We start from the raw sequence: 17,120 nt of genomic DNA, 5'->3' as shown, positions 1-17,120 counted from the left end.
TGGGAAAATGCAATATCATGCTATCTAACACTCCATCATCAGACACATATCTCCATTTCCTGAGAGAGAGAATGGTGACAAAGCCCACATTTCTTGTTTCACAGAAATCAGGGAGTCAGGGGACCTTTGCTTTTTCATTCTAGTGAAATATTTGAGTTTATTACAAATCTGGTATCTGGCCGATGTGGTCAGGAGGCCACAGCAGGGGGGGAGGTACAGTGTTCCTGTGATGATCACTAAAAAAAAAAAAAAACACCCTACAGTGAGTCTGAATTGTGACATTTTACTCGGTGACCTTCTCCCCTGGCGGGAGCCCTGGCTAATTGCCTCACACTCATTCAGTCATTGTGTGTCTGTCACCAAGACATTCACAGGTTGGCCAGGGCCAGTGTGGCTGCAAAAGTAACAGTTGACAAGTGTGGTCAGCGTGAGCAGATGATTGTGAAACCTTCAGTTAGCACCCACAGCTATGACGGTGCTCGGAATTACACCGAGGAAACGGGGAATGATAAAACATGAGGAGAAAAACAGGCAGTCCAAGAAAAGGACCTGAGATGAAATATCTTAATACATTTCTTAGTGAAAAAAAGATCCCTATAGCCTTCATGTCTTCATATCCTTTTTGGGAGAAAGTAGAAAATAATTATTTTTAACTAAACTAAATAACTATATATTACGTAATCACGTAACAATGCCACATTAAAAACTGAAAAAAAAGAGAAGTGTTTCAAATGTATTATGTATTGCCACTGAAGATTTTTTTATTGACTCAGGAAAAGTGAGATGATTCATAGGCTGGCTCCGTTGATTCAATATACGCATATAATGCAATACTAGGGCAAGTGTAATTGGGTTTCAGAATATTAAACCTCTTCATACCTGAGCAAACTTCAGCTTTTCCACGGGTTGATATAAGCCCTAATATGCATCTGCCTGTAACTGCATGCTTGCATCACCTGATTAACAGCTGCTCCTGAGACCATATTGCTCCAAGTCCAAAGCTCTATACCACCCACACCCAGCGCACATTATCATACACGATGAAGAAACATTTTGTTCAGTCTTGGTCTTTGTTTTTAATTTTTCTTTGTCATCTTGGCGAACGGATAATAGCATAAATCATCATCACTAGTGATCGAATCGATTTAATGAGAATATCAAGAAGCAAGAAGGAAAAACACTTTTCTTCATATCCACCTGTTTTCACTGGAACAAATGACTATTTTTATTATCAATTAACCTGCTAATTATTTTCTTGATTATCCATCTATCATAGTTTCCCAGCGTCAGCTCTGTCCTGGACGGCCCCCGAGACTCCACAGCAGAGCTGAGACTGTGGGAGCATTAAACAGCTCCAGACTGCTACACCCACCATGTAAGAAGGAGCGATAATCCAACAGCTGTCAGACTCAACACCAGCATGACTTATATAGTTCTTGTTTATGAAAGAAAGATGGTCTTCAGGTGATTATCTGTTGATGGACCAATGGGTGAATCAACCAATCGTTTCAGCCCTTCTACCTGTGTCAAAATGTATTCGACACAACAATGTAGATGGCAGTCTTGGTATTTCCATCATATTTATGTTTGCACATACATTTCCACATGATTACAGCTCAAAATATAATTTGTTGACAATTAAAATAATTTTCAGTAATTGATTCAGCCTGATTTATAGTTCTGCGTTGAATCAACGTAGGTTACGAGGCAGCCAACGCTGTAGACCGCACACAACTGTGATCTGTGTGGTCAGCGTGTTTATGCTTTGTCTGAGAATAGGAGGCAACCACAGATGTATTAAGGTAGAACAGAGGCAACTCATAGAAAAACCCATATGAGTTAATAATGGTGTGTGAGGATCTCTCTTCAGACATAAACACATTCACAGACTGTGTGTATACATAGGCAAATAGACACAAGTGGTTGGCTTCGTTTCATAGGCAGCGCGGGGAAAACAGGGAACGAGCAAAACAGAAGAAAAGAGTCTGAGGAGAGAGACAAGGGAGAGTTTCAGTCGCAATTGTTTGAAGTACACGGAGAAACTCAAACCCCGCCATCAACGAGCACTTTAGTGGTGCTATTTGCAGAGCAACGCAAACACATGATCTGAAGTATAAATGCTTACAATGGTGTAGGTCAATTGCGGAGGCTATAGCGGAGGCTCTACACACAGCCTTTATGTAAGTATAAATCAGTCTTAAATTAAGAAAAAACATATTTATCTTGATAATAAATTCATTATTTAAGTTAAGTTTTTCAAGCAAATATACTGAAAAAATACTAAAGTGTTGATTGTAAAATGAATCTTTTGTTTTTGAACCATCGATTTGACAAAAATAACCAATTTGAAGACATCAAGCATTATAGAGAAGAAACGATGAATTCATTGATTCGGCAGACCCAAAGTGAAAATAATCGTTAGTTGAAGCTCTAATTCCCTTCATCACTCACATAACCCAATGGAGATAAAACCTTAGGAACGTTAAGATGACATATTTTATTCCAGTTTATGCAACAACAAAAAAAAAAAATCAAATTAGCACAATTAAAAATATTTCTGAGTTTGTGCAATGAGACACTCGGTCATTGACTCTCTTATGTTCACTCTTCTCATCTCATCTTCACGCAGAATCATAAAATTATATCGCTTTAATTAGGAAGGGCACTTGAATGACGACTGAATTTTTTTCAGAATCAAAGACAAGACACAGTTTTTGTGGATGTTTTCAGTCAGCACGCCTTGAGCAATCAGAGTGTGATTGTGAAGAACATAAAGAACATTAAATATACAGCACAACTATTTAATATTACATTAACTAATGTGCATGTCAGATGTCGATGCATTTATGGGTTTATTCTGATGTCTCTGCAGCAGGCGAGCTGCAATTTTCTTTTGATTGCGAAGAGCAAATACCGGTCCAGTAAGAGCTCTGTGTCCTCTGATAGCACTCAACCAAGAGAGGGCTGCACCAATTAGCTACCATTTCTCCCAAGAGGCAGTGAAGTCACTCTTTATGGGCAATCTGACACCAAAGGCATACTGTTGCCATATGCTGAATAATACCTCTTGTAAATAATAGAAGAGTTTGAGACTGAACACTTGAAAAATGGCTGTCACCAGAGTCTAAACAGTGAGTGTAAATTAAAACAGAGCTAAAAGGACGGAAAACCATTATGCAAGATCATCAATCAAGACATCAGAGATGAAACAGAATTAGTTTTATAGCTTCATAGGTCCCCAGAGTCTTTAATGTATCTGTGAGGAAGATGACAAAAAATATAAAACCATAATCAGATGATCTCGGGGCCGAGATAGCCTGTTTGTCATTGCTTTTTGCAGCTTTCACCACAGCACTAAAAGAGCATTTTTATCTCAAATTACACACACAGAGTGAGAGCAATAAAATAGCTATCTACCTGTCCATACAAACGGCAGGATAAATGGATCATAAGCTGCCTAATACCTGCTATTAGGGAAGAGCAATGACAACTCACAGCCAAATCAAGCTGTTTTAAGTGGTTTAATATTCTGATGATGAATCACTTACAAGGCTAATCCTTCCCGGTACCAAAACAAATAGACACGTATAGCTGAAAGGAAATATCAAATTGGCACAGCTCAGTTAAAAATCATCCCTAATTTAGCAGGATCTGTTTACACTATTAAAGGCTGCAAATCAATCATTGTGCTCCTGTGTCCTTTTTTTTTTTTTTTTTACCCTGGAAGTTTGATGTCCTCGAACTGAGAAGCACCTGATTCAGCTGCATACTGCTGGAAGATGAGCAGAGAACTCGTTTTCAATTAGGAGGGATCCATTTCTAAATCATATTAAGTGGTAAGCAAACTTCCTTTTGTCAATCCAAATAAAAAGAAAAACATCTTTTTTTCTTTTTATTGCATTGGGAATATGATCAAATGCAAGAGCCGGAAAGAACATGGGAAATATGTAGAACTGTAAATATAAGGTTATATGCAGCAGCTTAGGTTCGGATAAAGAATGGAAACAAGGGGAAATATCCAAAGATAACAAAATCCAACAGCGCCTCTAAAACTTGTGTTATATCTTGTTTGTTTAACAAACTAAAACAAAAAATAAATTTGCAGTTTTATGGTGGATTATGTGCCAGATTTCCTGGCCAAGAACAGTAATCTCTTGGACTCTCCACTGGAAACCGCTCACAGACAAAACGTCCAGCATATAACCCCCGATAAAACAGTAAATAGTCTTTGTGACACTTAAATGAACAAAATATACAAAATATAACATAAACAGTATTGAGAAAGTTACTTGAAAAAGTAATCAACTACTTATTACATAGACCCACACGTCATACATTCCGTCAGCGTTTTAGAGGTATTTACTGAGCATTAACTAGCTTAACATCAGCCCTGGTGACTGCACGCATTGAGGTATTTAGAGTCAAATACACTCCAACTTAATCTTAAATGTAGGACTACTAGTGCAGTGGTGAAGAGCAAGCTAGTTAAAGCACATAAGATGCAAATTAGACAACATCAAGGTTACTGAGAGTACTGGCTAACACCAAATTGAACGTAATCCCTCCATCAAACAGAGTCAAGAAGGTTACTGGGATTAGTAGCCAAACTGTAATGTAATTGCTGACTTCCAAACTGTCTCTTACGCTACATGCTGAAGAAGGTAGACTAATCACATCACAGTAACACATGACTCAGTTAAGCGAACCAGCTGCTGGTAGTAGCTTCATATTTGCCTTACAGGCATGTGGGTGGTATTGATGCTCCTATCTCTAACTCTTACTCGCTTTAACCAAACCAATGCTGATGCTAAATATATCACATGTCTATATATCATATGTCTCGAGTAAGACATGGTGTGACTCTCATGTGTGTTATATATCCACGAGTCTTTATTCGTTGTGCTTGACTCAATAACAAAACTGTCTCAGAGGATAGGAACTGTGTAAGAGCTACAGTTGGTCTTTTTGCCTCTTTACCAAGAGCCAATGCTGGTAATTAATGACAGAGAAACAAATCCCACAAGACATGAATTTTACATTAGGCTGTTTATATGCACTCGTGCTGTTCTGCTTCATTTAAGTCTACGTGACGGGAGCCTACAACTTGGCATGGAAGGTAAAGGGCCACAAGATAAATTATGTGCAGTTTCTTATCCGGTGCTGTGGAATATGCCATTATTTCTACTAAATGAAAAAATCTCAAGCCATTGAAATTGTTTCAGGGCTCACTGCTTTATTGGCACTTGTTCTTTAAAGAGCAGTAGACAGAAAAAGCTCTGTCGGACATATCCTGTGTCCGTGTAGGGTAATTTATGGGTAATCTAACTCAGTCTGTAACTGAGTACTATGGAGTAGCAGACATAGCGCAGTCACAACTAGATGGTCTGAGTCAGAGGAAGGTGGCAAAGCTCACAATAAAGACACATGCATGCGGACAGGAAGATATATGTGCAGACGGAAATACACACGGAGCAAAAACTCTCTGTCATCTACGCCTTTAATGTCCACTTAAATTTTTTCCTTCCATAATCTCACTATGGTCGATCCATGGTAAGAAGCAGAACAATTAGTTCTTTTACAAATCTCCTGACTCCTTTACTTTAGCCTGTATTACTGTTGCCGAACATGATGCTTGGAAGGTGGAACACAGGCTTAGTGCACGATACATCTATAAATGTCCTCCGTCTTGAAGACTCACCTGGAGCCGTCGTTCAGGGATATAAAAGCAAACCAAAGAGCAATGAGGTGCACAGCTGGGTTTAGCCACAAAATGGCTGAGGGGGGGAAAAAAATACCTATAAGCTTTGTGATGATAGGTATCTATTGTGTGTCATGCAGGATATGAAATAGTGCTTTTTTTCTTGACATTTCAATTCAGCACAGCCCACTTGTGCTCACTGCTACCAGATTACTGGGCTGAGTGGCAAAGCCTTTTGGACAAAGCCATTAATTTTATGCCTCTCGTCTTTAAGGCCTCAGATCAATGCTACCTAAAAGACAAATTAATTTTCTCCTTTCTCTCCTTGTTAGTTTGAAATGCTCTCGGCAATTACTGGCTCCTCTGATTGTTTTTTTGAATTCATTGGAATGAAATCAGTTAATGCCTTTGCACATCACAGAGAATACATTACCGGTGTCCCTCTCGGTTTTATCACGTTGGGCACTTAGGTGTGCTTTTTATTGGCATGCACCTCTTTTAGAGAGACCTCTGAGGAGGTGGACTCTCTAAGCATTGATCATTGCTGTCTTGTGTTCACAATGCATTAGCGGGGCATAGGCATTTTCTTTAAATGTGTGTGAATGTTTGGGGCAATAAGTGGAAAGATCAATATTGGGAATGATCTTATCTAATCACTTGAACCAGGCCAGAATTAAGAATCCTGCGATGTTACAAACACTCAAACAAACAAGGTAAAGGAAATAGCGACAAGTTGCTAAGGTCAATTATTTTCTGCTTTGATCACTTTGCCCACTTAATATAAACCCCTAATCCTGCCGGCACTCCAGCGCCTCTCTCGGATGAGTCTTACAGCCAAGGTTGATGCGTCTGACAGAAAAGGACACAGACGCTCATTGTGTTACATGAGTTCTACAAAGGAGAGGAATACACTGGGTTTGGTGTTCGAGGTAACTTCACTCTGTGGTCGATGAATCTTAATGGGCACAATTAATTTCCTTTACGCCTCAAGTGCCCCTCAGTTTCAGAGAGAGAGACATTATTTCAGCACCATTAGATTACCCTGCAGAATAGGTTGTTTAATTCAACGCCATATCATGGCCAGCAATAAATCCTAATAGCTGCACTGTAAAGAAGTCAAAGGTGTAGATCGGAAAAAAACTAATAAACATGAACCAATTATTTTCGAGTGCCATTCACAAAGCCCGACACAAGGGTGCTGGCCGAGGCATCTCGAGATGCTTCCACTCTCCTTCTTGAGCTCACAACATTTCAAAATGCTTCTATAAAACACGCTTAATGATCCAAAGTGACAAGTTCTGCTGCAAGGACGCATTTCTGATTGGAACCCAATAAGAGAATGGCGTGAAACTGGTGCTTGGAATAATGAGTGAAATCAACAGCTAAGTTCTGTTGGGTTCCTTGATTAAATGCACTGTTCCTGCAGCAAGTGGCTACACTATGCCTATGTGGCGTTTATGTTTACCGAGGCATTACAGTAGCTGAGATAGCACATTAAACCCTTCATTGAAAATACTCTGTGATGGCCACTTTCCTTCTCTCCCTGAGCCTCTTTTGAGACAAGGAGGGTAATTATGATAATTCAGTTGTTAATTACATTTACATACATCAGGACATGAACAGTTGAGAAGGCAGTTTGCATGCATGGAGAACTCATTAAAGTTTGAGTATTTTTTCATATCTCCTCTACCATACTCTTAATTGAGGATTTGGTTGTTCAGCAAAACAGACACAAACTTGGAGAGCCGGCTTTAGTGTCGAGTTATCGTGCTAGGGAGATTCCAGGGAACGGCAGGAAAACAAACAGACATGTTGTCGAGAGGCCAGAGTTCAGGAGCACACAGCCGCCATTGAGACATCAATGCCCCCACCTCCCCCTTCAACAGCTCGGGTCAAGAATCAGATTTCCCCCTGGCAACCCCCTCCTGAATATCCAGAAGTTAGAAATCATAACCTAATCCAAACCAGTTATCGTGGGCAACCTGAGCCTTTGACATGAAGTCAGGTCAAGCTCCTTGTTTCCCCACTTCAGATGGGAGACTTAGCCCAGCTCTTTGAGGTAAGGTGGCTGCAGTCAGGTAATTGAGCCCATCATCAGTTTAATATAAGGTCCCTGTCTGATGACACATATGTCGCCTCTCAGCACTCCACAGATTAATTTAAGCCCCCTAACCACCTGAAAAGATCCTTCACTGTAATTGATCTCTCTTTCCACTTATTCTTCTAGCCTGATTCACCATGTGGTACATAACTCACACACACTTCAGCTTGGTGGTTTTAGGAATATTATGCCACAACAGGATAGTGATTATCTCCTGACCTATTATAAAAAATGACTTCTGTGGTTTTGGGGGGGATTAAATTGCTTTATTCTCCTCTTCAAGCCTCAGTCAAAACTAATAACATAAACTCATATGTATTCAGTATTTTAGTTTGTAATCCACTAGGCAGGGCTACACTCTCAATTACTTGTTATTCACTATAACCATTGAGCTCTTTTCAATTGCACTCAGGACCAACCCCAATCCTAATAACTCTGGTATACTTAGGAATGGAGTAGAAATAAAGACCTCCTTGTATGCAGACGATTAACTCTTAATTCTTTCTAACTATTCTCTGTCTGTCTCCACCACACAAAACACTTCAAACCTGAAATATCTGGGTACAAACTGAACTTTAGACAGCCCAAGATCACAGGTTATTTGATTTACAAAATTGAGCAGACATTTGTATATCTGGGTGTTAGCATGTGTGATTCCTTCTCTAATCTCCAACCTGTTTTAATGTATCCTACGCTTCTTCACTCAAAGCATTTTTCCAGATATTGGACTATAATTTATGTGGAACCAGACAACTCCACAGCTGCACAAGCAATAGCTACAGACCTGAGTCACTACAAAAAGGTCATTACACATATTTTTTGTTCTACTACTCGACAATATTAGACTTTGATATGCTTTCTAGAGGTCAACACTCTGAAAACCCCTTTGTGTGCTTTTGTGCATTGCATTTCTTTGTATTTCTACACACACAAAAATGAAATTGTGAAGTCATCCTGTGTGATCTGGTTTAAGTTTGGATGTTACTTTGGTTTACATTTCTTCTTTATTAATAGTAGTTAATAAAGTTAAATTAGTTTTTAATCATGTCATTATGGTTTTTTACTGGCTAAGAGACTGATCCTGATGAAGTAGAAATTTCCTGTGCCCCTGTCTTATACATTTTAAATTCAGGATGTGCTATATTTTATTAGGTTGAAGAAAATAAGACTACAAAGAAGGTTCAATACGCTTGTCAAGGTCTTGTGTTCTTTTCTCAAGTAAATCAAGAATAATACATTTTCAGATACTCTAGACTGATCAATTAATTGTGGAGATGTAAGATGTGGCAATTTAGTATAGTTTTAATGAGTCAAGGTTCAACATTAATGTGCCATTGAACAAACCTCATTATAATGTATTTTTGTTGTTTTCCAGCTTGCTCATTTCCCTGCTGGTGTGTGCGTTATTGTGGCAGCCCATTTCTTTATAAAAATACACATCTTTGTTCCTTGACGGAACATTATGAAAGGCAATTGTATTTGTCCTTGATACAAACGTTGTATAATCCTGCAAAATCCAATGATGAAAAAAGGTTTTTTAAAAAAAATGGCTTCTGTGAAGTTGATGAGGTAGCCATGGCAACACAACTTGAAATCCCAAGGTAAGGAGGAGAGGATAACCTATGTCATACTGTGCACAATATTTCTCAGACACATTCCCTGCATTATATATATATTCATAGTGGCTTTGGATAAGGACTAAGATTAAAGAATTTGATAGGGTCCGAGCTTTAGCTGAAGTGAGTGCCTCTGCTTGCCTCATGGTAATAAAGAAACGGGGTATTGAAGCGGCGTGATCCCACCGGGAGCTATCCCTCATTCCAAGGTGAATCTGTAATTTCTGTCTGCAAATGAGCCCTTTCCCCAAGACTAACACAACCCTCTTTTCTTTATCACACCTGAATTGCATCCAAAATTAAAAGGCAGCCATCTGTGACATGCCACGCTGGAACCAAACAATAGACAAATTACATAAAGACAATGAGCTAAACAAAAAGCTCTCACCTTCAGCGGGGTCCGGTGGCCCGAAGTCCAGGTCATAGCGCAGGATGTAAAAGTTATTCCACACGTATAGCTGGTTGTCCCTGGGGTTGTAATCCACAGCGGTGATGTACTGGTACTGGTTGGGGAAGAGGATGTCAGTATATTCGCCTTGGCTCAGCTTGGTATTGTAGATGTAATCAATTTGGCTCCTGCTGGCTTCGCTCTCATTCTCTTCATAGGTTGAGCGCACTACATGTAGCACGCCGCACACCATAAAGGCGTTAGAGGCAGAGCGTTTGTCATACGCCGTCTCCCATGTGGCCTCAAAGCGGAGAGTGTATGGGTTGAGCTGGCTCACCACAATGCGCCCATTGTTCTGTTCCGTGGCATAGATTACCCATAAGCCTCTCTCGTCTACTGCCAGATCAATGTCTGTCTTGCCACCCCAGCGGTAAGGTGAGGTGTCGTGATAGTTGGCATTATTAACAATAGCTTCGCCGCTTTTGATGCGAGTGCGCAGGTCAAACTTGACAATGTTGCGAGTGCGTTCCTTGTTAAAGAAGATAGCACCATCATAGGCTACGAAGCCTGTTCCGTCAACACGGTGGGGTAGTTTATAGGTGGTCGTCTGTCGACCATTTTTGAAGTCCTCCAAAGAGGCATATTCGATGAGGGTGTCAGTGCGGTATGGCGTCCAGGGCATGAAGAAGACTTTGTCACCAGCCTGCAGCGGGTCTTTGCACCATGACCCCGCTTGCTGCTCTGCCTCATACAGGAAGGTGGCATCGCCTACACCCTTCAGAGTCCCAGGACAAATGAAAACTAGTGACAGAGAAGAGAGTGAAACAAAATACAATGAGGAAAAATATTTTAAACGTATGAAACACATTTGACACGCATCGTTTTCGCTGCTGTACAGCTCAAGTCAGGACAAAAAGATCAGGGACTGTGAATTTGGAGGAATGTTTGAACTAGTGCTTTTGTACTACTGCTAATAAATAGGGGGAAAAAAGAAAATAAATGAATGTGCCATAGTGATGTGAAGAGAACTTGCATCTCAAGGGTCTGCTGCTACATCCTAACAGGGACAAAACAAACAAAAATGTGAACAAAAAAGGGTAAAAAAAAATCCTGCAAATGAAAAGACATGGGAAATGGGAGAAGTAGAGGTCACACTTTTTTTTTTTTTTTTAAATACCAGCTTGTCTCTGACGTCAAATGCCATATGAACAGCTGGGTATATGGACACACTGCACATGCATACTCACATGACTGAGGTCATAAATCAAAATGATAAGGGAACAGACTTCACATCTTGTGATAAGAGTGAACAAGAGGTTTTTTTTTTTTAATGGTGGTGGCGGCAGCAAAGCAGAGGTAAAATGAAAGTGGAGGTTGGGGAATAGGTCGAACAACAGTGGTAAAGGATTTTCACTACTTCTGTGGCAAAAGACAAGAGAAACCACTGATGGGTGAGGGAGGTCATGGCAAGGTTCCCATTTAGACTGTTTTAAATTAATTGGTTCTGGATAAAAAAAAAAGGGACAGAGTGAATTCTTGTTATCCTTTTAAAACTTTTTTTTTTTTGTGTGCCAATCTCACTCAGCCATCACTGCTATTTCACATCACGTGCTATGAGTGCAGCAGAAGTTGGGCCAAGCAAACTAAGAATATAATACACAACTACTCATTCTTCAAGAGTTTAACACAGTGCTAGACAAGAGTCCCTGGAACAAATCAACACCAAACAGTTGGTGTTTTCTTTCACATTGCAAGAGACAAACTACATTTGATGTGACCGTGGATGTCATTTGAAATTCTGTTTTGAAATTCATTTGGACTCCATGGGTGCAAACAATCCTCCTATGGGTTTAGCATTTGACAGGAGGGGCAATCAGGAGGGGGAAGGAGACGTGAGGGGAGCTGTACTCAACACCACAGAACAAGGAGCCAGAGGGGGGAAGGGGGGGACCAGACCACTCATTTACCTTTTTGCTCCACTTCTATTTCAGGCATTGGAAAAGAAAGCAAAAAAGAGTGCAAAACGGAGAGAAAGGTTATCACGAGTCAACTACCAGGTACAAAGAGAAGAATTAGTTGGAGGATATGACCATGAGATGAACTGCAGGGCTGCTATGGGAAGAAGAGCTAGAAGGGGGGGAAAAAAAGGGTTGATTGTAAGTGAAACAGCCTCTTGTCCTAGGATATAAAAACAGACAAGTTATGGCTGGAGACAAGCTATGTGCCATGTTTTCCAGCGCATTAAACTTTTCATTCCTACTGTCTTTAACTGCCAACAAAATAATGCATTGGCCAGTGTAAAAGCAGAATAAATCCCTTTAAAAATGCTGCTCCTAAGTGGCCGGAGGAAAAAAAATAAAAATCTCCTGGTCATATTTACTGTAGATGGATAACATTCTTAGAGGAACAGCACAGAAGTTGTTTTTGGCATGTATTGACCGAGGGTGGAATTTGTTCAAACTTTCTAAACACAAATTAAAAGTCGATTCCAAACTTGCTCGCCCACACACGTAAAACATGACACGGTGCTAATGTTACAGACCAAACTCTCTAAATGAGCCAAAGAGAGCAACAGCATATGAGATGACTGATGAACAGTCAGCCTAATATGGAGTTTCTTTAGAAGACCGCCGAAGCCGCGTACACTGGGGTGGAGAGGTGGGAGAGGCTGGAGACAATATTTGAAAGATTGGAAGTTAAAAAAAAAACGAGAGCAAAGGGGTTAGTTGGAGGGGGATGAGGCAGGAGGTGAAAGGGAGGTCTGTTTGAAAGAAGAAAAAAAAGAGGTGAATATTTCTGAAATTGTTTACAATTCATCAATTTAAATATAACGTACTTTCACAGGCAGGGATGAAGCCTAAAGCTGCTCTTATAAACTACTCTAGAACACCCTTTTAAGGTAGATTAACTCAAATCAGATACCGTAGACAGCGTTTAAAATAGTGCCGGATTTAACTACAGTACGTTTTATTGAATTATTTTCACGGCGAGGCACTAAAGCCGATCCATGAGTAGAATACAGGAATTTGGTGAATCTGAGAAAAGACGCAGAGTCATCTCAGATTTTTAGGAGTTTTAGCACTGTTTGACTCTAATATCCACTAATATTATTCCAATATCCTCTGTAATATGTTTCAACAAAGACATTAGTGAATGTAAGACCTATAATGTACCCGATCACTCTTTTATTACCTCAGCAAAAGACACCAAAGTCACTGTTAAAGCCGTTTAAAGGGTCAATTCACTCAAATTATGAGAAGCATATTTTTTCAGTTACCCCCAAGTGATATCTAGTCATGCAGATAGTTTGGATTTTATTTGTATTTTATTTAGTTTGGAAATATCTGCTCTCTGAGATTTCTTGGAATTTTTTTTGTGGTGCTCACAGCAGTTAGTAAAAAAACATTTGTATAGGGAACTTTTCTAAAGTACCACATTGTTCCAATCAAAACAATAAGTGAGAGCAACAGGGGCAGATTTTTGAAGATCTCTTTGCTGTAATCACAGACTAAAACATTATGGTTTTTAGTGGCAGCCAATTAATATTCACAGCTTGTAGCTACAACCTGAAAAGATTAAATGTGTCTCACTACATTATAAAAACAGGTGTATCCTACAGTCACACCTTATTTTCACAAGGTACTTACCCTCAAAACTGTGATCTTGTCACAAAACAATTAAGTTCATCGTACACAGATACGATGCATGTAAAGATTGCTTGTTCAACTACAGAAACACTCTACTCATGGTCATTCGGCTGTGTCTTCCCTCACAAACAATCTTTGGCTGAGTACAGACGCCAGCTTGGAGAGAGAACATTAACCAGACATCAGCCAGGTTTCATTTGAGCCATTACATAATTAACATTAATTAACATGTCCAATAAGGTGCAATAAGAGATTCTTTAGCCTCTGAGCTCAACAAATCTGGGTATTTTGCCAACTTGGAACCAGATCCAAAATGGAAGCAGCTATCAAAACTCAGCCCTAAAGGCAGATATCTCAAAATCTTGGACAAATAAAACAAAAACTATGTACCAGACTGGATTCCCCTAAAGGTAATTAAGAAAATATGTTTTTATAAATGTCATTTTGGTAAACTGACCCTTCAAAACTGCAACACTTAACGTTTTAACTTAATTTATCATCATTAATGCCTTCAAAATACTTCCAGTTTCCAGATGAAGTACCATCTGTAAAATAAGCATTTACATTTTATACACGTCTATTCTACAGACACTTCTACAAAACATACAATAAGAGTTCAGTATGAGATTTGGATGGCGATACTTACTATAGGGAACACACTCATACTGGACCTCTAAGTACTTGTAGGTGCCAGGGCATGGATCAGGAAAGACATCAGAGCCAGTGACAACCACACACTGCGTACGGTTGTTGCACCTAGAAAAAAAAAAGATTGACCAGAGATTTCATCATGACTACCCACAGTAAGAGCACTCGGCAAAGACAACATTAATAACACAGAAGGGGAAAGGTTCATCGTACAGAGAAATTGACGAAATCCCAGCCAGGACCGTCACATATGCATTCTAGTTTAAACCTTGGCAAACAGAGAGAGGAATGAAAGCATTAAGGAAGAGTAAACAAATGTGATAATGAATAACAGAGTGCAAGAGCTGCTAAAGGCATGTTGGGAATTAGCGATGGAATTTCCTTTCACAGCGTCTTCATATCGCTATTGAAAGGGATAACATTCATTAAAACACACACAACAGGTGGTGGTGACATGCAGTGGACAGGAATGGAGGCTCCTCTGCATGTATGCAACAAACCACAACATGAATCTGTCATTTGTATGAGAGGCTGTTTGCCATCCAGTAAGAAATAGTGTCCTTCAATGAATTAACAGTCTGATGTGTGCGTGTGTGTGTGTGTGTGTGTGTGTGTGTGTGTGTGTGTGTGCGTGTGCGTGTGCATTGCAGATGTTTGTGGGTGCTAAGAAAGTTCAAGCAAAGAGGGAGAGGTGGGAAAAAAAGAACAGCAGAGGACTGAGTTTGCGTAAATACTGCATAGGGTGAAATTGGCTCCACTTCAATCAAGCTCACTTGAGGCCGAGGGATTGAGAATAATGTCAGCAGTAACAGAGGCAAACAAGAAAGAACTGGCACCAAAATAGGACATTCAACAATTTGCACGCTTGAGATAAATATTTCAGAAGGTCAGTAGCAGTCATGCAAGTTGAACATACATTTCAACATGATTTTCAAAGAATCATTAGTAAGTGAAGAGGCTTTTCTGTCACTGCAAAAATGGGATTTTTCTGCACAACAACATCACAAAACCTTGACTATGCTCTTTTAGCTATGCAATATTGAAATGATGAATAAAAAAGGTGACTGTGTATGTTACCAAGATAGTGACTTTTCAAGATGCACTCTGTCTATCTGTCTATGCATTTTCATAAGAAAATTATTCGCTTTAACGTAATGAATTATTAAACATTATGTGCAAGTAAAAAAAAAAGGTCTGTCGTGAAGTTAACAAAAAGAATCAGCGTCGTCTGCAATGGTTTAAATATCACTGACAATATGGTGCCAGCTGCACTTATGAGATTCACTTTTACGGCTTCACTGCAGCGAGAGCCGCTTTGAGGAGGAAAGGAGGAAGGGTCACTGCATCAAAATGTGAACTGACTGACAGCAGATGAGAGCACTTCAAATACAGCCGGAGAGCTTCGATTTAATTCAGTGTTTAGAGTTTAGAAGTCTGACAGAAACGAGTTCAAAATAGTAAGAAGTACATTAACTCAAGTACAGTTTTGGAGTTTGACTCCACTGCATATAAGTGTAAGACACAGATTAACATAGAAAGATATCATTAGCTCCTTTAATATAATTTATTTATTTATATATATAGATATAATATGATATTTGCTCCACTCCACCCTCCACATGTTGACACATCAGTGATAATAATCCAATAATTAAATACATATAATAATATACACTTTAAAGTGGCCATTCGTTTATCATAGTTGTTTTTACTTTTGATACTAAAGTACATTGCAGTATTAAATAAGTTAAATTTTTAATGCTTTTTTTAAAACCCACATAACACAACACTGACATATTATCACCCTTTAAGTGGAAAAGGCTAATGTGTTTGCAAACAATTGCTCATTTGCACATCCAGACATGCAAGGGATAATGTATAAAGCGACTATGACCCACTCGCTGTATATTATCCCGCTTATTTCACAGCTACTTCAATAGTACTAGTAATACTAGATCAATAGTCCAGGTCAAATTATTGAATTTTGTTGATTTGAAAATGATTTAATTTTGTCTGCTGCGGTCCTCCAGAATCTGTAATCAGAACTACGTCCAATAAAATCGTCTGTTAGTCATCTGGTCTGCTATACAGAAATAACAGACCGTAGAATGCCGAAATCGGAATAGTGTTCAGTCAACAAAGCTGTGTAATAAGGGGGAACATTAGCTTTCATTCCAATATCCGCTCTCCTTTTAGCTCTATTTTTTTGGCTTCACCAACGCCTGAGGAACATATTTGGCTCTTTAGCTGCTAAATGTTCACCAGCTAGTTTCTAAGTTGGTCTGCTGCTGCTGAGCAGGTAGTGTGAAGTCAGTTTGGCTTTTGGCTGGAAAAAGAGTTTGATGAGAGCGGTGAGACTGAACCAAAACATTAAAGTTGCAGACTGTAAAACTAAAGCAATGAGCTGAAAGATGTTGAACTCTCTGTGGGTTTGTCACTACAAGTGACCCATTTCACGTTACCCAAGGTCATTTGATCCATTGTTAATAAAACAGATTAACTTTAAATAAAAGATCCCAATACTTCTTCCATTGCTGCTAAATTTTAGATTGCAGATATTCAGTCTTGCATTTATTCTACTGCAATTTTCAGAGGCTTCTGCTTTAGAGAAAAGGGAGCGTGTTGTTGCTAAGCATTTGACACGCTTCCTCTGTTTTAAACTGCCACTGAAATCACTACATGTATTCTCTACTGCACTGAGCACAAATTCATGGTAGTAAAGTGTTTGAATCCTGCTTGCTTTCTGTCTAAGAGCTGCACCTCTGACCGTATAAAAGATTTATTCTGTTAGTTTCACTGGGTCAGAGAATAGGTTGCCATTGAAATAAGGTATAGTCAGCAAAACAGCCTTTTTTAGTTTATCTTCTTGTGTGTGAATATTTTTTATATCTCGACTAGGAGAAAACGGAGGGATGAAGACAACATAAGGTCAGACATATCATCCATTTACAGTACATCTTTGAAGGAATCATCACCTGAATATTAAACAGCCTCATCCATTTTTCCACTTTTTATATCAACA

General features: G+C 39.3%; 1 protein-coding gene across 16 annotated transcripts in view; it reads right to left on the bottom strand.

Annotated features, from left to right (window-relative positions):
- adgrl2b.1 (adhesion G protein-coupled receptor L2b, tandem duplicate 1) overlaps positions 1-17,120 on the bottom strand; it is a 127,381-nt gene that overhangs the window by 32,889 nt on the left and 77,372 nt on the right. For 10 of the 16 annotated variants that reach the window (XM_019262210.2, XM_019262211.2, XM_019262221.2 and 7 more), the window contains 3 exons: positions 14,097-14,206; positions 11,771-11,785; positions 9,804-10,604 (listed from right to left, as the gene is read on the bottom strand). In XM_019262210.2, the coding sequence (XP_019117755.2) occupies positions 9,804-10,604; positions 11,771-11,785; positions 14,097-14,206 (926 nt within the window). The remainder of the gene's footprint in view (positions 1-9,803; positions 10,605-11,770; positions 11,786-14,096; positions 14,207-17,120) is intronic. The other 6 variants (XM_019262222.2, XM_010746560.3, XM_019262212.2 and 3 more) reach the window with 3 other exon arrangements.

The sequence above is a fragment of the Larimichthys crocea genome, chromosome II, assembly GCF_000972845.2.
Source record: "Larimichthys crocea isolate SSNF chromosome II, L_crocea_2.0, whole genome shotgun sequence".
In the NCBI taxonomy this organism is placed as follows: domain Eukaryota; kingdom Metazoa; phylum Chordata; class Actinopteri; family Sciaenidae; genus Larimichthys; species Larimichthys crocea.
The sequence above is the reverse complement of the archived record's forward strand: the minus strand, read 5'-3'. Positions and strand labels throughout refer to the sequence as shown.